General features: G+C 37.5%; 1 protein-coding gene and 1 long non-coding RNA gene across 6 annotated transcripts; one reads left to right on the forward strand and one right to left on the reverse strand.

The window, feature by feature from the left end:
- The first annotated feature begins 127 nt into the window (after nucleotides 1-127).
- On the forward strand, nucleotides 128-9,466 carry LOC140768045 (uncharacterized). Of its 5 annotated transcripts, none has more exons than XR_012105679.1 (4): nucleotides 128-275; nucleotides 591-742; nucleotides 8,478-9,077; nucleotides 9,137-9,466. It is a non-coding gene; the product is annotated as an uncharacterized lncRNA (long non-coding RNA). The 5 variants fall into 5 exon arrangements; XR_012105676.1 differs by having other exon boundaries at nucleotides 129-275; nucleotides 8,478-8,831; nucleotides 8,953-9,466; XR_012105678.1 differs by having other exon boundaries at nucleotides 130-275; nucleotides 8,478-8,699; nucleotides 8,776-9,466.
- Nucleotides 9,467-12,493: 3,027 nt separating this feature from the next.
- On the reverse strand, nucleotides 12,494-13,947 carry LOC140768361 (uncharacterized). Its single transcript, XM_073108615.1, has 2 exons — nucleotides 13,489-13,947; nucleotides 12,494-13,393 (listed from the first exon to the last, which is right to left on the reverse strand). Exons 1-2 carry the CDS (start codon nucleotides 13,945-13,947, stop codon nucleotides 12,494-12,496), a joined length of 1,359 nt encoding a protein of 452 aa, XP_072964716.1.
- Nucleotides 13,948-23,386: the final 9,439 nt, after the last annotated feature.

Genomic DNA, 23,386 nt, shown 5'->3' on the forward strand with positions numbered 1-23,386 from the left:
TGGCGGTTGGAAGAAGACGAAGAAGAAACCAAGTACTCTCAACTCTGAAGAGGAGTGCGTGAGCTGAGGTGAGGTGAGGCGAGGCGGGAGAATGATCTTTTGTATATAAAGGGCATTATTGTCTTTGCGGTAAATAGTAGTTCGCAATGGGAGTCGGAAAAAGGTGAGAAATTCCCAAATCGGAGGGGAGATACGCGTCGCCCACGACGGCCGTGGATGATGATCCTACTTGCCTCAATTTTTGGAGACTCTCCTGATTTGATGCCAATATCATGGTCTTCTTCTCTTCTTTCTTCCACTTTTTTTTTAAAAAATATTTTTTTTAAATCAAATGATTGGGCCTTTCGGTCTGTCTTTTGTTGCTCATCACCATAGTTTTTTTCCTCACTGAAAGTGCTTCTTTTCCCCTCTAGTTTTTCGATTTTGTATAAGTTATCTTCGTTTGATCTCTCCTATTTTCTTTTGTACTTTGGAGTGAAATTGGAAGAAAAGTTGGATTTTTTTTTTCTTTTTTTTTTGTTCTTCCTACTTTTTGGGTTGAAGATAAGGATTTTGATCCGAGGACTAATTCGTTTTATGTGTTCTTTCAGTTACAACAACTGGGCAGGCAATCACGCCCTTGAGACTGTTGAGGGACAACAAGGACAGACTTGATGAGGTTATCAGTGATGTCTACGTGGCAGACATGGAGGCATTCAAGCTTCTGGATCTTCTTGGCCTCGAAGGGGTCTTCCTGATATTTGTAAGATTTTTGGTGAATATGATAATTGTTTCATTTTCCTTCTTAACATCAGTTATTAATCATGGAACAGACTTTTGGTGGATATTAATGTGGATTGAAACTTAAGCTAGATGACCCTAATTTTAAAGGATAGATCCTTCTCCAAATTGTGGTTAGACCGTTGAAATACATTAAGATGGTCAAGATATTAGTTGCTCTTGCAAGAAAAAAAGTGATATATATGAAAAATTAGATGTAACATGATGAATGAAATATAGGTCTCACCATGGCATGAAATTAAAGGAATCACATGAGATTTCTCCTTTCCTTGCTTAACCCAATCCATGACCGTTGAAATACATTAAGATGGTCAAGATATTAGTTGCTCTTGCAAGAAAAAAAGTGATATATATGAAAAATTAGATGTAACATGATGAATGAAATATAGGTCTCACCATGGCATGAAATTAAAGGAATCACATGAGATTTCTCCTTTCCTTGCTTAACCCAATCCATTTAGCTTATTATTGTTTAGTTCTCTATTGGTACTTGTTTCTCTTTTCCTTGCTCATAATACACAACTTCCCAATTTAGTTTATCATCGTTGAGCTCTCTCTTAGTTCTTATTATTCATGGAAATCTGAACATATTATCGAACTTATCGCGAATTTTATACGCCATTTTACGTTCTTTTAAAGTTGGAAAATGAGTCATGATCATGAATGTTTTATTAGTATATGCTTTCACAAGATTGTGCAATAATCGATTATAATTTCCAAATAAGGATCACATAATGCAGAAGCACTTTTTTTCAAATATAACTAAATGTTACTATTAGACAAGGTTTCAAGTACGAGAACAAGATTAGGATTGGCTGCCCAAAAGAATGAACATATATCGATTGTATCTAGACCTTATCAAAGGCCTAGCCCGCCCGTGCCCGGCCCGACCCGGCTCGATTTGAACCAAGCTAAGCTCGGCCCGAGCTCGAACTACCCATAGGCGGCACGGGCCAGCCCTTTGCCCGCCCGGCCCGGCTCGGAAGGTAGCCCGTTTGGCCCGCAACTAGGTGCTCGCCCGTTTGGCTACAGTAGTCTGCCCATTCTGCTACAGTAGCCCGTCGTTTTGCTAGAGTGAAAACCAATGGAAATTTTGGTACTGTACTATTTTACATTTTTTTTTAAGTACACCTTTAAAATATTTTAGTATATTATTTTTTTTTAAATGGAGGAATAGAAATATTTAAAAATAAAATAAAATAACGGTAAAGAAAATTATACAAATAGCTAAAAAGTTGGCTGGGCCTAGTGATTGGTAGGTCGGGCTGGCCGGGCTCGGCTAGCCCGATCTCTCACGGGCCGACAGATGGTAACGAGCTAGACTATTTTAGCTCGGCCCGGCTCGAGTGATTGGTGGGTCGGGCTGTGAACAAATACTTAAGCCCGGTTGACTCGAAAAGTCCGGCCTGAATTCAGCTCGACCTGCCCGATAATCATATCTAGTCGTATCAGTCAATATATTATTAGACTATTTATTAATTACACAAATTTTTTAAAATTATTTAGAAATACTGGAAGATTTCTAAAATTTTAAAAGAAATAGAAAGATAAGAACAAAAAGCTACTCATATATAAAGCCTAAAAATTAAAAAAAAATGCTCATTTACTTAAAACTATTATGAAAGAATCGGAATGGTACTTGAATCCATTTACGATCCCGGCTTGGAACTAAGTCGTGTAAATGTATTACCTTGTCGAGTCCTAGAGTGCACTAACCAGATTCATATCCCTCAACCACTAGTGGTTGACCTTTCAAAGGAAAAATGTTGGTTGGGAGCGGAAGGGAGTCAATTACAAAAAGAGTAGAATTGGATATTGTCGTTGTAGCTCCGATCGTGTCAACTATGATGCTGTCACTACTGCTAGAAAGTTGTTTATGTGAGTGGTAGGATATCTTAGGCCAAAGAAAAAGGAAGGGCTAAAAACAAATCACTTACTTTGGCTAAGAATTCTTAGATTATATGCTAGTAGTATATCAAAGATACAATCATCAATTCTCCTGATAGGCCATAATTATCGTGATACGATTTGGTCCATATTAGCTCTACTCATGACATTAGGTTTATTGGGATGAGCCTGCTTATCTAGTTAATTTTTGTTTAAAGAATTAAGAGGATTTTTGCTAGGGGCATTCGAATGCAGGGATCACATTCGAACGAGCTATGCGAACGCCTGCACGCGTTCACAAAAACAAAGAACGTGATTTGCACGTATGAACGGGCCATGCGAATGCCTGCACGCGTTAATAAAAACAGAGAACACGATTGTTTGAACGCTTGCATACGTTCGTAACAACAGAGAACTGTAAATTCGGCGATCGAATGCACCGCGGCGAAAATTGTTAATTTGTTAGGGTTTTTAACTTAGTTGATGAGTCCCTAAAGTGAACTTCTATAAATATGTGAAGGAAACCCTAATTGAAGTTTATCTGATAATTAAAAACATCATTGTGCCTTTATCTCTTTCTCTTCTTGCTTTAGCCATTGGCGCCCTCTCTCACCTCCTTCCTTCCATCGCTCAAGTCTTTGGTCGGTTTTCTTTAACTCCTAATACTCCTTTTCTACAACAACTTTTCTCCTTTCATACCAAATAATTAACCTAGCACCAATCTAGCCATTAACAAGCTAGGATTTATCTAACCTTCGGCCACTGTTCGGCCAATATCTCAATATTTAGCTATCCAAACTCTGTGATCTTGGATTCATTAGAAAGCTCTTTTCAAGGGCGACAGTATATCCAAGATTCAGAAAGATCTAATAGTTAGATTATCCGTAGATTCCTTTGAAAGTCACGTCCTCAATTTAGTCCAGAATCGTTACGGATTGGATCAAGCTGGTTCGTAACATACCGCGCCCTCATCTCGGATCCCTAGGGAAGAGGATCAAGTTGGCCCTTTCTAAACTGAATTTGAAAAAAATTTATACTCGTAAATTATTATTGTAGAAAGGAAATAAAGAGATATCTCTCTCTTTTTCTTCACTTTTGTTCTGCAGTAGTATGAGGGAGATAAATGGGGTGTTAAAAAGTGGAAGAGAAAGAAAGTGAGAGAAGAGAACAACGGAAAATAAATAAAAGAGATAATAATTACTCATCCAAGCTCACCAGAGTGCAGAGTCGTCAGAGGAGCTTGTCGAATAAGCTCAGTGATGCATTAGAAATGGGGGAGAGAGAGAGAGAGTAAAAGTTGAAAACTTGAAAAGAAGACAGCTGGGGACATTGATTACTGATTTCCCCAAGTTGGATCCATTTTGGATCCAACGCGAATCTTTAAACATGTATCAAGTCGTTTGGTCGATACGACCAATCTTAAAATGATCAATATGACTGAAACTGGGATCGGCCTTGGCTAAAATTGCCATCCTTACTGTTATATGACATATCAGATCTACAGTCCATTGTTATTTGCAAGCTATAATAATTTCTTTGTGTATTTGAAAATAATGCACCATTTATTTGTCAATAGCTGACTTCTATTTCTCTCTGACCAATGCACTTCCATAAGGTGAATGAGGGAGTTAGAATTTCTTTTTCTAGTTCTAGAAATATATATGAACTGAAAGGAGATGTAATAATTGTATGAACTATTAACTATCTTGTTAGTGAAGTAGAAAAGATTTGCAACAAATAATCTGTAGAACAGAAAATAGCTAGAGTTCCCATTAAAAGAAGAGTATTAAGTTCAGGAGAGAGATAAGAGTATTTCTTTTCTTTGTAATTTTATCTAAATCTTTCTTCAAAGAGTGTATTCAGGAAAAAATTTCTGCAAGGATTCTGTTGACTTATTTCAAAAGGAAATGATAACATCCAACTTGGGGCCTTGGGCAACTAGTACTCCTGAAGAAGTAATTTTTTTTTGGCGCTCCCACTAGAATATTAGGGGTCACGAGGACCAGAGCTTTAAATGTCCTTCCGCTCATACAGACAACATTGTATTATCCCTTACTTTGTGTCTGTTAGCTAAATGTAATCCTTTTGAACTCTATATGGCTATAGCTTTACAGCATGAGTATTGAGATAACCCCAGAGCACCAAATAAAAAAACTTAAGCAACTTATTTCAAGATTGAGACTGATAATAAAATTTCTGCTGTGTGTTCTGCTTGGGAAATACCTACCAAGTAACAAGATCAATTTAAACCAACCCATTGAGTCTGCAGTGAAACACAGGAGAATGTTAGATAATTTTGCAAACATCAAAGAATTATTAAATAATCATTGCCATGTAGAAAGATGACAAGAGGCTTTTTACGTGAAAAGATTTGTTCTTTGAAATAAATCTAAACGTTAATTGGATATATCCTTCCATACATATATCATTGGAAAAACATACCTTTCTACTCTTACATTTGGAGGCACAGCCATGGAACTTATGTAACAATCAAGTTCAAGAAGAGATCTTGGTCTACCATGGAAAATAAGGACCTCTCAGATTAGCCAAGGAGACTGCCTGTGAAACCACAGAGAGCTTTTAAGCTGTTGGAAACCTCTAAGAGGTTACAGGCAAGTCATCCTTGGCTATCAAAGATAAGCTCTTATTACCATGTAAGACTTCTCTTCTACTCTACTGGTCTTGAAGTTGGCTTGTTGTGCTTGCTTTAATATGTATTTATAGTGCACAAAAAGAGAAATCATATTTGCTTTTCTCTTTGTTTTGGCCCACGTTGATTTGCCCTGTCATATTCTTATTATTGTTCCTTTGTATCCCTGGCTGCCTCCTCCGTTCAGAATATATTCTTGTTTTGTATCCATGGATAATTGCTCATTAAAGTCAACTCTACTTAAAGTATTTATTGCTGTGGATCCGTATCCAAAAAAACCTTTTGGAGGCGGGAGAGTTATATACTTATATATGTAACATTATTCCTGTTGTAACACACTGGTTAGACAAGTTGGTTGCATTATTTGTTCCATCTAAAGTCTTTCCAAGGTGATGTTTTTAAAAGCAGTGGAGGGCAAAAATGTAGTTGTTTCCTTGCTTTCAAATTTTCCTCTATTGGTAATATGGGAGAATTCTGACCTTTTAAAGGGGAAGATGCTCAAAGTTTCATTGAATCTACAGATTAGCCTTGTAGATTTTAAAGATTGTCACCATGAGATGGCTATAGAAGGATTTATTAAGCATTATGGTCTATGAAAATGTTATTCCATATAAGCACCATTTCCTAACTATTAAGCAATGGTCACCACCACTAAAGGATATTTGTTTCTCATATGTGCAGCTTAGCTATTTCTGAGGCACATTGAGGTTGGTTTTTAGTGTCAGCTTTACATTTAAGCAGTACAAATACTACTTTTAGATGTATAATAGTGAGATATGAGGGGATATTAATTGAGAGATTGATACATTAAGACAATCTAAAGATAATATGATAATGCTTTTCAATGTCCTGATTTGGGAAAACATTTTAGGCAGGCAGCACATTAGAGTCACAAAAAAGTATGTAAAATTTAGATGAAAATAAAGAACTTGAATCCTTTCCTATAATCTTATAAGATGAAATATTTGCAAATGCTTTCTTTCATGTCAATTGGCTAATTCTTGACTGTCAATCACAATCTAAATGATCCATAAGCTGTATTTGTCGATTATTTCAGCTGCCTTCCTAGTATTTCAGGTTTCGATTACATTTCAATCATTTAAGTAAATGGGTCATACATATAAAATCGGTAAGCCATAAATCTCTTCAGATTGTTATATTAGAATTAATTCATCAGTTTCCTCTTTTGTCTTCAAGTGCCAGTATAAAGGTTCAACATTGTTAAAGTTGCGACTTTTGTAGAGTCATTTTTCTGTTCTCCTTTCTCATTTTAATTGCTTTCTACTTTAGTCCTTCAAATACTTGATATGAATCTACAGTAATCCTTTTGGCTACCTTCCATTAAGAGAGCAATTTCATTCATAGGAAGGCCGTGATAAGGATTTTCTTGGTGTATAAGAGTTTTGTACAAAATATTAGGCATTGTTCTCTGTTTGCTTCAGAATGCCCTGTGAAAACATATATATGCTTCGATAGGCTGTAAGTCTTAGTTTTAGATATCAATGCATATTGTACCATTTTTTGTTGTCAGAGAAGAATGTGAAGTCTTCATCTATAAATCAGAGAATAAATTGCAGGTGTCATCATGAATAAAAACTTCAGTTGGACGACCCATACCATAAGGGATAATCCAATCTAATGCACATTATGATTTGAGTACCATAAAGATGGTCAGGAATTGCACGCAAGAGAAAAGTGAACAAGGTGTGATGTGAAGAAAGTAGAGCTAGCATGGTGAATACAAAGTTCTCCATGGCATGGATTTAAAGGAATCACATGAGATTTCAATTTTCTTTTCTCAATACAATAACATCTATCCCATTTAGTTCATCATTGTTGAGCGTCTGGATTTATATGTGTGCGACAATCATTCTGACAAGCTGCAGGCATGGTATACGAATTTGTTAAGGCAACTTGGGATAATAGGAGTAATCTAGTTTATGCATATCCATGGGATGGCTGTAGGATTTGTTAAAATTATAGTCTATAAAGCTTTATTCCACTGTACATTTCCTAAGAATGTTGTTCAAGCAAATTCTACTTCTATAAAGTAATGTAGAATAAGAGATGCAGACCAAAAGAAGGTGTACTTATTCAAAACTAGTATGCTAGGGTAGACCTAAGAAAATATGATACTAATTTTGATGGTCCTGATACGAGAGTTTTATCTAGAAGAAATATAGTAGAATCAAAGAACAATATGTAAACTCTATGCGTAGCCTGAGTTCTTTCGTCTTACTTTACAAGATGAAGAACTAGTAAATACATTCTTTCCTGTCAATTGACCGATTTTGTGATATCATATTGCCATTCACCTTCAAATAAGCCACTTTCTGTATTTGTTCTTCACTTTCAGCTGGCTTTCTAGTAATTCATGCTTCATAAATTTAAGCAAGTGGATCATACCTATTTCAGTCAAGCATCCTCGAAATATCTTCTATTTCAGTATATATTCATCTCTTGAAAGCTTGAACAAGTGATAGATGATTTGAAGGATCAGAAAATAATAAGATGATGGGACACTAGATTTTGTGTTTATGTCTGAATTTCTCCATCGTTTTTTTCAATCAATTGCCCATTGTAACTGCAGCCAGTGTTCTCATTCTTTAGAAATATTAGTTCATAGTGTGTTATAGTCTACTTTAGGTTTTGTCATTCTTGATTTCTTTTTTTATTTGCTAGTTTATCCGGATCAGATGATTGTGAATAATTGACAAATACTTCAATATGTAGTTGAACTCATTATCAGATTACATAATACTGACCAATATCACCCGCTAAGTCTGATTGATGATGGAGCATGAAAAAACTACAATTAACTATTTATGTAGCACTATTGTGTGTTATACAAAGTTCATGTACTGTGTTAAAATACATCTATTATTTGGCTTACATTCACAATTGTGACCTAGTAGAGTTTTATCATGTCGCAAAAGAAATTTTGTCCATGCTAATGCAAAATCATAAAAACCAAAAATTCAATTAAATATCATACTCTGATCAACAAATGCATTGCAAATTGCACACTAGAGCATCAATCAGAGAGACAGATCACATGGAATATGTGCAAACCTCTTGATGAATACTGCAACTGGCATGAGAACATGCAAACGTCAACGAGTCGTGCGTAATTTGATATGTTTGATAAATATTATTGCAGAATTTTCTGCAAGGACTTGCGTGGAAACTTGATTTGCGTGCTGTTGATGTAATCATCTGCCGCTATATCTATTAGAAGCTGTCAGATGCTTGAAAATAAGAAGAGATTTATGTCTAGCCAAGGAGACTGCCTACTAATCCACATGAAGCTTTCAGGTGATTGAACACCTCAAATGGAGATAGGCAAGTCATCCTTGGCTACCAAAGAAACTCTTATCTACATGTAAGACCTCTCTTCCAGTTTATTTGTTCTCTGTTTGGATGCTAATGCTTGCTTCACTATGTATTTATACTTTCAGAAAGTGTACAATTTCATATCAGCTGTCCACCTCCATCTCTTCCTCTAATGCCTGTGGTAGCTTATACTTTCTTCTTCTTTTTTTCATCTAATCTTCTCCATAGACAATATATTCTTGTGCTATTCTTGGGACCACTTCCTCTAAATACATCAATTTGAGTTTCTATGTTTCCTCTAGGGCTGTGCTGTGGATAAAGAACTTCTGAAGGTAGCTAAAAGCTTCCCTATGTTTTGGGGGGAAGCTCACTGTTGGACAAGTTGTTTGGATAGGACTTGCCTTCCCTCTTGGTTCAGACATGGGAGGTAGATGCTTTATTTCCCTATCTTTATTGGACTCCTTTGACATTCTTAACCTTTGGCAGGATTTGGGAGTATTGACCATGATAAAAGGAAGAAGATGCCCAAAAATCTGAGGGATATCTGGATGCTTGCAGTACTCTACAATACTACCTAAATTCGCACCATAATGAAGTCAAATAGCACTCGCCAGCAATGCAATGAAGGGCAAGATCTTCCATTTTTAATATCATTGCTGAGAGAATCTAGAGTTACAGATAGATTAATATAAGCATAAATTATGCATATTTCTCTGCTATCTCAAATAGAAATCCTTAATTGGTCTTTTCTTGTAATGCAATCGGTTGACATATGTGGGTGGTTTATTTCATACAACCTGCACTCAGTACTCTAGTGACCCATTAATTTTTTTTTCTATGTTCTTTTTAATGGTCAATAGAAATCTATTTTCGAATAGTTGATCTTCTTCATGCTATCTATACAACAATCTATGACTATATACTACTAATAGAATATATTGAGGCGATAATATGAAGCTTATTTCTGATGATAATTTCAATAGCTATCCCTGGAGGAAAGGTATTCAAAGTTTGCTTGGTTTATATCTTATTTTCTGTTTTCAGATTTAATGTTTTTATTAGCCAACACTCTTTAGCTTTAGATAATTTATCCTATCCAAGTTTGCCTCGGAGTATGGGAAAAGCTTTATTTCTTGAGAACTGTCACAGTGCTTTGCATGGGGAAGCAATGGCCTTGCAATTGTCAATCAAAGAAGCAATGGCCTTGCACTCGTTAATCTTGAGAACTGTTTTTAGACTGTCCAAAACTGTCAATATGCTTAATGGCGTCTTCACCAAATGGACAGGGTAGTTGCTCCCGTCATCAATGATTGTTTGAGAAGGGTTAGCAAATCTACTTCTGCCGGCTAACAACTTAGTTAATTATGATGTAATTAATTGGGTTAGTAAGGTGTGGCGCGAGTCTAGGGGTGCTAGTTGAGTTAAGCGGGTTCGGGTCGGATCAATATTATTTAAACACGAACACAATCTGATTAATAAACAGATTGTATTTGATAAACAAAAATACAACTCGATTAATAAACAGTAATATGACTTGACCTACCTAACTCGTTTAATAAACGAGTCGGGTTAATGCGACTCATCTAACTCGTTTAATATAAATTTTTATATAAAATTTAATATTTACTAATTTATCATATATAAATGGTGTATTATATAAATAAAATAATCTATTTTTAATTCAAAACTCATACAACATGAACATTATAATCTTAATAATTCATCGTAACAAAATTCTATACAATATAATAGAGTATAGAACAAAATTCCAACTCTTGAAGTTCTTGTTTTATAGCAATGACAAGCTCGTAGTTTCTTATCAGAACCGTGAAGGCCATCCAATTGCCTTTCCTTCATAACTAATGATATGAGATCTGAGAGGAATAGTAAAAGATAAATTTCTTGTTTGATAGCTTAATGGCCTCATCTATCGTCATTGCCTGAGATAGATAGATAGATAGATAGATGGAAGTTTTCTTACAAACATTCTATAAATATGGTAGAACAAGCTAAATTTGCTTAATAACATGAAATCCTTGGCTGGAACATAGAAGCCATCAATGAAGCAAAACAAAAGCATCTCAAAGGTACATTAAAGATAAATATATAAAAATTATATAAAGTATATTTTCTTTTTATCATTCAAAAGCTCAAAGGCTAGAACTGTATGAAGAGCCAAATCTCTCTGTATCTTTTTTTGATTATTCAAGAGCCCGGAGGCTATATATAAGTTGGACAAAGAGTCAATCCTCACTATATCACTTCAAGGGTTGCCTCAAGACCATCCAAACTAAAGTAGGGATTTGCTAGATACAAAAGGCTATGCTTTGAAGAGTATGTCATTCAAAACTTGTAGGCATAGAGATATTCTCCCAACTCTTCTCATCCAAATCAGATCTATCGTAAGGTTAAATGGCTGCAACGGTTGTCTTGAGGCCATCTGAGCCAACATACCATCAAAACCCTAATAAAGAGATCCGACAAGGACTAGAAGAGAGAAGAGAAGCATTTTGACGGTCTGACACTTGAAATCACCATATCATCTTCACCAAGAGACTCGACCCGTTTACTTAAACGAGTTAAACGTTAAGCGGATCAGAGGTATAAACCTAAACATGACCCGATTAATAATGGGTTAGGCGGGTTGTCTCGTTTATGACCTAAATTTGATTAGACTAAACTTAAACCTAATTAACAGTCGGGTTATTGTGTTAGGTTATCAGGTTGGGTCAACATTTGCCACCCCTACCTGAGTATGGATCATTTTCAGAAGAAAAATAATGCAGTTAATCAGCATTGTTTTTTGCACGAAGTTCACCAAATTAGACAATAGAGTTAAGTAAATCTTATTCTTTTAGTTGTTAATTGCATAACGTTCATCAAAGTTTACTAAATATATGGTTAAATATATTAACTATATTTTCTCGATGAAGAAGCTGACGTTTTTTGCATGGACTATGGTAATCCAAGATGGCCCAACTACACTTCCATTATGCACACGAATTGTGTTGCTACTTCTTCAGTCTAATTCATCTAAGAGTTTGATATAAGAAGAGGTTGAACTCTAAAGGTTTGCGTTGTTTCTTTCTGTTGATAATGTCGTCTGATTGTTGTTGCAAGTTTCTAATCTCTTACAATGCTCTCAAATCTCCTAATGTTGCTGAGTCACAATAATTTGATTCTTTTGTTTTTTACTGTAATTCAACCTCAGAAGCAAGAAACAGTTTTGGCGAGCAGAAGATGCCGAAATCATTTTTCTCACAATATCTAAATCAAAAGAATCAAAAAATCTTATACTGAAATTAATGCAGTTGTGCGCAATAACATGATGAATAAGATTGGAAAGTCAAAGCCATCATCATCTTCTAGGGTGTTGGACTAGTCAATGATTGGTTAATTAATTAAATTAAACATGCATAAGAGTTGAGATATCTACTGAGAAAACTCCATGTACTTAATGGGAAGCCAAGCAATTCTCCTCTTCCTCCTCTTTCGGGAACTTGCAATTGTGGCAAATGTAAGTTAAAATAGAGAAGGTATGCCGTCAAGTAGCTAAGAAGATTATGCACTGTTACACTAAATCAGGAGGTAAGAGTAAATTCTATTAATTAGACTAAGTAGGTTGGTACCAATAAAGACGTCAATACATTATAAAATAATAATGGATATTATTTGGGGTATAATAAATGATAAAAAAAATAGTAAGTGTTATTTAAAAGAGTTACAACTGATACAATCAAATAATATTACATGCGAATTTCATGCTGGTGGAGTAAATTAGAGATGTCAGACTCGGACCCGATCCGAGGAGATGGAGCCGCACTCGAACCTGAAGAGATTGAATCAGTAGTAGTAGTAGTAGTAGGGATCAACAATCACTTCAGCAGCGAACGGATCAACAATCGCTGCACTACCGAACAAATCATCAATGGTTGCACCACCGAACGGATCATCAATCGTTGCATCGGTGACCTCCTCGCCTTCCGAGGCCGCCGGATTCCGAGTGGGCTCGTCAACGTCCTCCATCAAGGTGCTGTCCAGAAACTCCGCGAACACCGCCGCGTCGAGGTCGAAGTCGTCGTCGTGCGGTGTCGCCGTCGAAGGACATGGCGGATTCAAGAAGTCGGCCGCGTCCGTCTCCGGCGGCGTAGAAGCCGATGGCATTGCAGGATTTCGAGTGGGCTCGTCAACGTCGTCCATCAAGGTGCTGTCTAGAAACTTCGCGAACTCCGCCGCGTCGAGGTCGAAGTCGTCGTCGTTGTTGTGCGGTGTCGCCGTCGAAGGACATGGCGGATTCTTGAAGTCGGCGGCGTCCGTCTCCAGCGGCGTAGAAGCCGATGGCATTGGATCCGGCGTAGGCATGCCGTAGTCCGTGACGAAGTCCGATGATGAAGGACAAGCGGGCTTCCCAGCTTCGGTGTCGGACGTAGGAGTTACCGGCACCGGCACCGGCACCGGCGTCATCGGGATGGTCCATGCCGTGCTGTAGTCCCCCCAGCGGGTGGAAAGACAAGGCGGATTGGGGAAATCGACAGTGGTGTCGAAGTCTGAGGAAGGAGCAGCCGGACTGAGGAAGTCGGCGATATTGAAGGAACCCCGTGTAGAAGTTGCCAAGCCAACATAGCCAGAAGTGGACGGGAAAGTAGGGTTTTCCGCCGCCGCAGCCGCCGCCGCATGTTTCTTCCGGCTAGAGGAGATGGCCTGTGCGCTCTTCTTAATCAAACACAGGACGGGCTCTTCACACTGCACGCGCGCATACATTATCCAATTATTTATTAAGAATTCAATACTAACACTGCAGAAAAGAAGAAAAGAGGTTTAGAAGATTTGATATATACCGGCCGAGTAGAGGCGTTGATGGGAGGAAGCTCGTACTCGTACATGACCCAGCCGGTGCTCTTCTTCCTCTTCCTCGTAGGTCTATCACCATCCTCCTCGCAGAGGCAAAACGAAAGCATCTGCTTGTACCCGAGAATCCGGCCGCTTTCGCTTTCGATCACCGGATTCTTCTTCTCAGCGTACCAAGTCCCCGAACCAGCGCGGCGGATCGTGTAGCCGGACTTCTGGTTCTGGAGGGTTCGGTGCGAGAAAAAGTAGCCCGTCTCCTCGTCCTCGCCGACAAGATTCCACGGCTCGGTCGAGTAGACCTCGGCGCTGACGATGGCGTCGGTGCAGGAAAGGGGAACCTTTCGGACCCAGTTCTTGAGATAACCATCGATGAGCTCCTGATCAGTGGGGTTGAATCTGAATCCGCAAGGGAGGAGGGCGTCGAGCGATGGTGGTCTTCCTGCCCGCATTGTGGAAGAAGGTAGGGTTTGGAGTTGACGGTTGACGGTTGGAAGAAGACGAAGAAGAAATCAAGAACTCTCTCAGCTCTGAAGAGGAGTGATTGAGCTGAGATGAGGCGAGTGGATGGTCTGTTATATCTAAAGGGTATTATTGTCTTTTAGGTAAATAGTAGTTCCCAATGGGTGTCGGAAAAAAGATGATAAATCCCGTAATCGGAGGGATAAGGGATAACATTAGAAGATACGCGTCGGCGCGTCGCCCACGACGGCCGTGGATGATAGATCCTACTTTGCTCTATTTTTGGACTCTCCTGATTCGATGTCTCTTCTTTCTTCCATTATTATTAGTATAGTATTATTATTATTATTATTCAAATCAAATGGATGGGCCTTTGCGTCTGTCTTTTGTTGCTCATCACCATAGATTTTTTCCCTCGAGCTTCTTTTCCCCTCTAGTTTTTTTTTTGTTTGATTTCGTATTTGTTCTTGGTTTTTTTTTATCGATCTGTCCTAGTTTTATTTTACTTTTGTGTGGAATTGGAAGAGAGGTTGGATTTATTTATTTTTGTTCTTCCTATTTTTAGTTTTAAGGTAATAATTTTAATTCGACGACTAGTTGGTTTTATGTGTTCTTTCAATTACAACAATTGGTCAAGCAGTCACAGCTTTGAGACTGTTGAGGGACAATAAGAACAAACTTGATCAGGTTATCAGTGAACATGCCCGACATGGATACACTCAAGCTTTCGGGACTTGTTGGCCTCAAAATGGACCTTCATATTGTTAGTAATATTTTTGATGAATATGAGAATTGTTTCCTTCTTAACATTCTCTTGTTGTGGTTGTTGAGCATTTTTGGATTTTTATGTTTTGCTCTTTACTTTTGCAAGTTAGAGATATATATGACTTGCTTATTACTTTGGAGAAACTTAAAAGAATAATAACAGATGTAACTTATCCCAGAGTCAACTACATACATACTGATCCTGAAAAATGCTACTTTTTTTGCTGCACGAAATCACCTGACAATCAACACACTTTATTAAATCCATCTATCATGTACACAATTAAGCACAGGAGACTATTACATAATTTAGCAAACATAAAATTGTAATGTGATCATTGCCATGTTAGCTTATGTAGGCAAATAGGCAGATGGAGCTTCTGAGATGAAGATTCCAATCCTTTAAAACAAGTCTACATATTGAAATAGATCATTTGGATGCTAATGGAACATTCATAGGCATACATTCTTATCTACCTTTGTACTCTGTCCATTTGGAGGGCTACCACAGAACTAATTTCAGAATGAAGAAGCGTTCTATCAACCATGAGAAATAAGGGTCTCTCAAATTCACCAAGGAGACTGCATGTAGCTTCCATACTATGTAAAATCTCCAAGAGTCTATAGGCAAGTTATCCTTAGCTATTAAAAATTGACCCTTATTTCCTTATAAGATTTCTCTTCTGCTCTACTGGCGTTAAGGTTGGCTTGCAGTGCTTGCTTCAACACACATTTATAGTGTGCAAGTTATCCAAATTTTCTACTCTTACTTTGAGCTACAATGAATCTCTTCATCAGATTCTTATTATTTCTGTCAAAGTTCAAAAAATTAGGATCGGGATTGGTCTTTGAAAAAACGATACGTATAGGCTGGATCGGCCATATTGTCTGTATCATTTGCCCCGATCGGATAAGACTTTTTTTAATTAAGTAATTTCTAAATATTATTTAAAAATAACCTAGTTTTGCCTAAATCGTTACATAGGAATTTATTTTGGAGATGGAGAGAGTTGACTATAATTTTTCTAGTTATAGCACATGGGTTAAGCAAGTCAGGTGCATTATCAGTGTCCGCCAGTGTCTTCATTTTTCAACATTTCAGGCAAAAAACCTAGTTTTGTCTTTACTTTCATAAAATTTCCTCCTTTATTGATATGCGGGAATATAGACCTGTTTAAAGGGCAAGATGTGCAAGTCTTATAGAATACTAAGATTAACCTCCTAGAATGTAAATACTATTTCCATGAGATGGTTGTACAAGGATTTGATGAGCATTATGTTCCATAAGAACTTTATTCCGTAGAAGCAGTATTTTCCTAGCTGAAAATTAATGGTGACCACTAGTAAAAGAAGCTTTGTTTCTCCAAATTTGCATCTTAAATTTCTTAGACATTTGTAGTATGTCTTTCATGTGGCCAAAATTTACTGCTATATCCATAAGGATCTCAAGCGGCCAGTAATCAAATGGAGACTGATAACTGTACCGACACTAACGTTGTCTTATTTTTCTCACAGAGAGGTTGAAGATCCGGTCTCCAAGAGATCGGGATTGAGGATGAGCCTAGTGAGGACCCATATCATGTCTTCCTTATTTAGAAATTTGAATCTGAAGAAGCCAATGACCATGTTGATGGCTTGCAAGGCGCCTAGAGGAGCCCATCTCCTTTTGGTTTCCTAGGTGTGGTATGCCAGGGGAGGAGGTCTACTAAGGACTTTTGTATAAGACTGTATTGCCACTCTCAGCGGGTGGCTTTGAGTTTTTAAGTGTTTATCACCATTGATTGAGCCCTTAGAGGTCTGTTGAACTTGTTGCAACAAGAAGCCTGATGAGGGGGATGCACCTTTGAGGTCTTGAGCTGAACACTAGCTACGAGACAACTAAGCCTATAACATAGGAGGAGGGGTCCTTGGAGACCTCGAGGCATTGACACACTCAGGGAGCTCTAGATTGTTGGAATATTTAATTTGAATCTTTCGAATTCTTAAGTATATTTTGCAGTAAAGCAATCTATTTTGTCAAAATATAGGGATAAAATTTTCCCTTTCTTGGTGGGTAAGAATTGTATAATCTTATTATTTTCTTATTGCATCATTATGTCTTGTAATTCATATATTCTTCGAGAGAACAAAATGAGGTTTCGATCATGAGTAATTGCTCAGTTATTAATCATATAATAAAATTTTAGGAAATTATCTCATTGCATGAAACAAGTCAATGTTTGATAGACAGAACTAGCTTATAAGGGCACACATCTGAAAGCATAAGATAAAGTCTTGACAGATTCATCTAATCTCCTTTGCATCTTAATGCTCTATAAATTCTTGTATATGCTTCCATCGGACGTAAGCCTTAGTTTTACACATCAACACTTCATTATTGACACTTTACTTTTCATCGTGTGAAGGAAGAGATTAGTCTCCATTTGTAAGACAAAGAAGAAATTGAGGATATTAATGTGGATCGAAACTTAAGCTAGATGATCCTAATTTTAAAGGATAGATATGAGTTACTCTTGCAAGAAAAAAGTGATATATATATGAAAAATTAAATGTAATGAAACATAGGTCTCACCATGGCATTAAATTAATGGAATCACATGAGATTTCTCCTTTCCTTGCTTAACCCAATCCATTTAGCTTATTATTGTTTAGGTCTCTATAGGTACTTGTTTCTCTTTTCCTTGCTCATAATACACAACTTTCCTGTTTAGTTTATCATCGATGAGCTCTCTCTTTATTCTTATCATTCATGGAAACCTAAACGTATTATCAAACTTATCGGTGAGAATTTTATGTGCCATTTTAGGTTCCTTTTGAGTTGGAAAATGAGTCATGATCATGAATGCTTTTGGTAGTATATGCTTTCACAAGATTGTGCAATAATTGATTATAATTTCCAAATAAGGATCACATGGTGTAGAAGCACTTTTTTTTAAATATAATTAAATGTTACTATTAGACAAGGTTTCAAGTACGAGAACAAGATTGAGATTGGTTGCCCAAAAGAATGAATATGTATCTATCGTATTAGTTGATAAATTATTAGACTATTTTTTAATTACATAAATTTTTAAAAATTATTTAAAAATACTAGAAGATTTCTGAAATTTTAAAAGTATAGAAAAATAAGAAAATAAAAGTTACTCATCTATGAAGCCCAAAAACTAAGAAATGCTTATTATGAAAGAATCAGAATGGTATCCGAATCCATTTATGATACCGGCTTGGAACTAAGTCGTGTAAATCTACTACCTTGCCGAGTCCTAAAGTGTACTAACCAGATTCGTATCCCTCAACCACTAGTGGTTGACCTTTCAAAGGAAAATTTTGGTTAGGAGTGGGAGGGAGTCAATTACAGAAAGAGTAGAAACAAATATAAGGACTGTAGCTTCGACCACGTCAACCATGAAGCTCTCACTGCTGCCAGAAAGTTGTTCATGTGAATGGTAGGATATCTTAGACCGAAGAAAATGGAAGAGCTAAAAACAAATCACTTAGGATGCATCAAAGATACAGTCATTGATTCTCCTAATAGGCCACAGTTATTGCACCCTCATTTAGGATCCCTAGGGAATAAAATCAAGTTGGCTATTTTTGAGCTGAATTTGAAAAATTTTATGCTCGTAAATTACTATTGCAGAAGTGAAATAAAGATCTCTCTCTCTTTTCACTTTTATTCTGCAGTAGTATGAGCAAAAGAAATGGATAGTTAAAGAGTAGGAGAGAGAGAAAGTGAGAAAAATAATAGAAAATTAAAATAAAAGAGATAATAATTACTCATCCCAATTCAGAGAGAGTGAGAGAGAGGAGTAAAAGCTGAAAACTTGAAAAGAAGATAACTAGGGACATTAATTACTGATTTCCCCAAGTTGGATCTATTTTGGATCCGACGCGAATCTTCAAACAACTGGTATAAAGCCGTTTTGGTCAATACGACCAATCCTAAAACGATCAGTATGACTGAAACTAGTTGATATCAGCGTGGGATTAGTCTTGGCCAAAATTGTATCTTTACTGTTAGATGACATATCAGATCTACAGTCCATTATTATTTGCAGGCTGTAATGATTCTTTTTATTTTTTTATTTTTTTGTATTTGAATGTAGTGCACCATTAATTGGTCAATAGCTGTTGACCAATGCAATTCCATAAGAGGAATGAGGGAGTTGGAACGATGGAGTTAGAATTTCTTATTTTAGTTCTAGAAATATATATGAACTGAAAGGAGATGCAATAATTGTATGAACTATTAACTATCTCGTTAGTGAAGTAGAAAAGATTTGCAACCAATATTCTGTAGAACAGAAAATAGCTAGAGTTCCCATTAAAAAGAAGAGTATCAAGTTCTGGAGAGAGATAAGAGTATTTTTTTTTCTTTGTAATTTTATCTAAATCTTGCTTCAAAGAGTGTATTCAGTAACAATTTTCTGCAAGGATTCTGCTGACTTCTTTCAAAAGGAAATGATAACATCCAACTTGGGGCCTTGGGCAACTAGTACTCCTTAAGAAGTAATTTTTTTTTTGTCTCTCCCACTTGAATATTAGGGTTCATGAGGACCAGAGCTTTAAATATCCTTTCGCTCATACAGACAACATATTATCCCTTACTTTGTGTCCGTTAGCTAAATGTAATCCTTTTGAACTCTATATGGCTATCGCTTTACAGCTCGAGCATTGAGATAACCCCAGAGCACCAAATAAAAAACTTAAGCAACTTATTTCAAGATTGAGACTGATAATAAAATTTCTACTGTGTGTTCTGCATGGGAAATACGTACGAAGTAACAATATCAATGTAAACCAACCCATTGAGTCTGCAGTGAAACACAGGAGAATGTTAGATAATTTTGCAAACATCAAAGAATTATTAACTAATCATTGTCATGTAGAAAGATGACAAGAGGATGTTCTTTGAAATAAATCTAAATGTTAATTGGCTATATCCTTCCATACATATATCATTGGAAAAACATACCTTTCTACTCTTACATATGGAGGCATAGCCATGGAACTTATGTAACAATCAAGTTCAAGAAGAGATCTTGGTCTACCATGGAAAATAAGGACCTCTCAGATTAGCCAAGGAGACTGCCTGTGAAACCACAGAGAGCTTTTAAGCTGTTGGAAACCTCTAAGAGGTTACAGGCAAGTCATCCTTGGCTATCAAAGATAAGCTCTTATTACCATGTAAGACTTCTCTTCTGCTCTACTGGTCTTGAAGTTAGCTTGTTGTGCTTGCTTTAATATGTATTTATAGTGCACAAAAAGAGAAATCATATTTGCTTTTCTCTTTGTTTTTTGCCCACACTGATTTGCCCTGTCAGATTTTTATTATTGTTCCTTCGTATCCCTGGCTGCCTCCTTCGTTCAGAATATATTCTTGTTTTGTATCCATGGATGATTGCTCATTAGAGTCAACTCTACTTAAAGTATTTATTGCTGTGGATCCATTTCCAAAAAGTTCCTTTTGGAGGCGGGAGAGTTATATACTTATATATGCTACAATATTCCTGTTGTAACACACTGGTTAGACAAGTTGGTTGCATTATTTGTGGCATCTAAAGTCTTTCCAAGGTGATGGTTTCAAAAGCAGTGGAAGGCAAAAACGAAGTTATTTCCTTGCTTTCAAATTTTCCTCCTTTGGTAAGATGGGAGAATACTGACCTATTAAAGGGGAAGATGCTCAAAGTTTCATAGAATCTACAGATTAGTCTTATAGGTTTTAAAGATTGTGACCATGAGATGGCTGTAGAAGGATTTGTTAAGCATTATGGACTATGAAACTGTTATTCCGTATAAGCACCACTTCTAAACTATCAAGCAACGGTCACCACCACTAAAGGATATTTGTTTCTCGTATGTGTAGCTCAGCGGTTTCTGACGCACATTGAGGTTAGTTTTTAGTGTTAGCTTTACATTTAAGCAGTACAAATACTACTTTTAGATGTATAATAGTGAGATATGAGGGGATATTAATTGAGAGATCGATACATTAAGACGATCTAAAGATAATATGATAATGCTTTTCAATGTCCTCATTTGGGATAACATTTTAGGCATCACATTAGAGTCACAAAAAAGTATGTGAAATTTAGATGAAAACAAAAAACTTGAATCCTTTCCTATAATCTTATTATATGAAATATTTGCAAATGCTTTCTTTCATGTCAATTGGCTAATTCTTGACTGTCAATCACAATCTAAATGATCCATAAGCTGTATTTGTCGATTATTTCAGCTGCCTTCCTAGTATTTCAGGTTTTGATTACATTTCAATTATTTAAGTAAATGGGTCATACATATAAAATCGGTAAGCCATAAATCTGTTCAGATTGTTACATTAGAATCAATTCATCAGTTTCCTCTTTTGTCTTCAAGTGCCAGTATAAAGGTTCAACATTGTTAAATATAATCGCAGAATTTGATATGTTTGATAAATATTATCGCAGAATTTTCTGCAAGGACTCGCGTGGAAACTTGATTTGCATGCTGTTGATGTAATCATCTGCCGCTATATCTATTAGAAGCTGTAAGTCAGATGCTTGAAAATAAGAAGAGATTTATGTCTAGCATGAGGGATAAGAGCCACTCAGACTAGCCAAGGAGATTGCCTACTAATCCACATGAAGCTTTCAGGTGATTGAACACCTCAAATGGAGATAGGCAAGTCATCCTTGGCTACCAAAGAAACTCTTATCTACATGTAAGACCGCTCTTCCAGTTTATTTGTTCTCTGTTTGGATGCTATTGCTTGCTTCACTATGTATATATACTCTCAGAAAGTGTACAATTTCATATCAGCTGTCCACCTCCATCTCTTCCTCTAATGCCTGTGGTAGCTTATATTTTCTTCTTCTTTTTTTCAGCTGATGCTTTTTGCATGGACAAAAGTCATCCAAGATGGCCCAACTACACTTCCATTATGCACACGAATTGTGTTGTTACTTCTTTGGTCTAATTCATCCAAGAGTTTGATATAAGAAGAGGTTGAACTCTAAAGGTCTGCGTTGCTTCTTCCTATTGAAATGAATCATAATGTCGTCTGATTGTTGTTGCAAGTTTCTAATCTCTTACAGTCCTCTCAAATCTCCTGATGTTGCTGAGTCCTAATAATTTGATTTTTTTTATTTTTTACTGTAATCCAACCTCAGAAGCAAGAAACATTTTTGCCAAGTAGAAGATGCCGAAATCCTTTTTCTAAATTAAAAGAATCTTATACTGAAAATAATGCAGTTGTGTGTAATAACATGATGAATAAAGAAATCTACAAAGTTCAGCAATATCTATGGCAATAAAGAGTAGGCAACCATGCAATCTTATATCACTCTCATATAAGATTAGAAAGTCAAAGCCGTCATCATCTTCTATGGTGTTGCACTAGTCAATGATTGGTTAATTAATTAAATTAAACATGCATAAGAGTTGAGATATCTACTAAGAAAACTCCATGTACATAAATAGTTGAGAGGAGAGTGAGTTTCTATGTCACTTAATGGGAAGCCAAGCAATTCTCCTCCTCCTCCTCTTTCGGGAACTTGCAATTGTGGCAAATGTAAGTCATTTATTATTTGGGGTATAATAAATGATAAAAAAAACAGTAAGTGTTATTTAAAAGAGTTACAACTGATACAATCAATTAATATTACATGCTAATTTCATGCTGGCGGAGTAAATTAGAGATGTCGGACTCGGACCCGATCCGAGGAGATTGAGCCAAACCCGAACCCGAACCCGGAGAGATTGAATCAGTAGTAGTAGTAGTAGTAGTAGGGATCATCAATCGCTGCAGCAGCGAACGGATCATCAATCGCTGCAGCAGCGAACGGATCATCAATCGTTGCACCACCGAACGGGTCATCAATCGTTGCATCTATGACCTCCTCGCCTTCCGAGGCCGCTGGATTCCGAGTGGGCTCGTCAACGTCCTCCATCAAGGTGCTGTCTAGAAGCTTCGCGAACTCCGCCGCGTCGAGGTCGAAGTCGTCGTCGTGCGGTGTCGCCGTCGAAGGACATGGCGGATTCAAGAAGTCGGCCGCGTCCGTCTCCGGCGGCGTAGAAGCCGATGGCATTGCCGGATTCCGAGTGGGCTCGTCAACGTCCTCCATCAAGGTACTGTCCAGAAACTTCGCGAACCCCACTGCGTCGAGGTCGAAGTCGTTGTCGTTGTTGTGCGGTGTCGCCGTCGAAGGACATGGCGGATTCATGAAGTCGGCGGCGTCCGTCTCCAGCGGCGTAGAAGCCGATGGCATTGGATCCGGCGTAGGGATGCCGCAGTCTGTGACGAAGTCCGATGGTGAAGGACAAGCGGGCTTCCCAGCTTCGGTGTCGGACGTAGGAGTTACCGGCACCGGCACCGGCGTCATCGGGATGGTCCATGCCGTGCTGCACTCCCCCCAGGGGGTGGAAAGACAAGGCGGATTGGGGAAATCGACAGTGGTGTCGAAGTCCGAGGAAAGAGCAGCCGGACTGAGGAAGTCGGCGATATTGAAGGAGCCCCGTGTAGAAGTTGCCAAGCCAACATAGCCAGAAGTCGACGGGAAAGTAGGGTTTTCTGCCGCCGCCGCCGCCGCATGTTTCTTCCGGCTAGAAGAGATGGCCTGCGCGCTCTTCTTGATCAAACACAGGACGGGCTCTTCACACTGCACGCGCGCATACATTATCCAA

This window comes from Typha angustifolia, chromosome 10 (genome assembly GCF_048772165.1).
Source record: "Typha angustifolia cultivar Huaian chromosome 10, ASM4877216v1, whole genome shotgun sequence".
Classification (NCBI taxonomy): Eukaryota; Viridiplantae; Streptophyta; class Magnoliopsida; order Poales; family Typhaceae; genus Typha; species Typha angustifolia.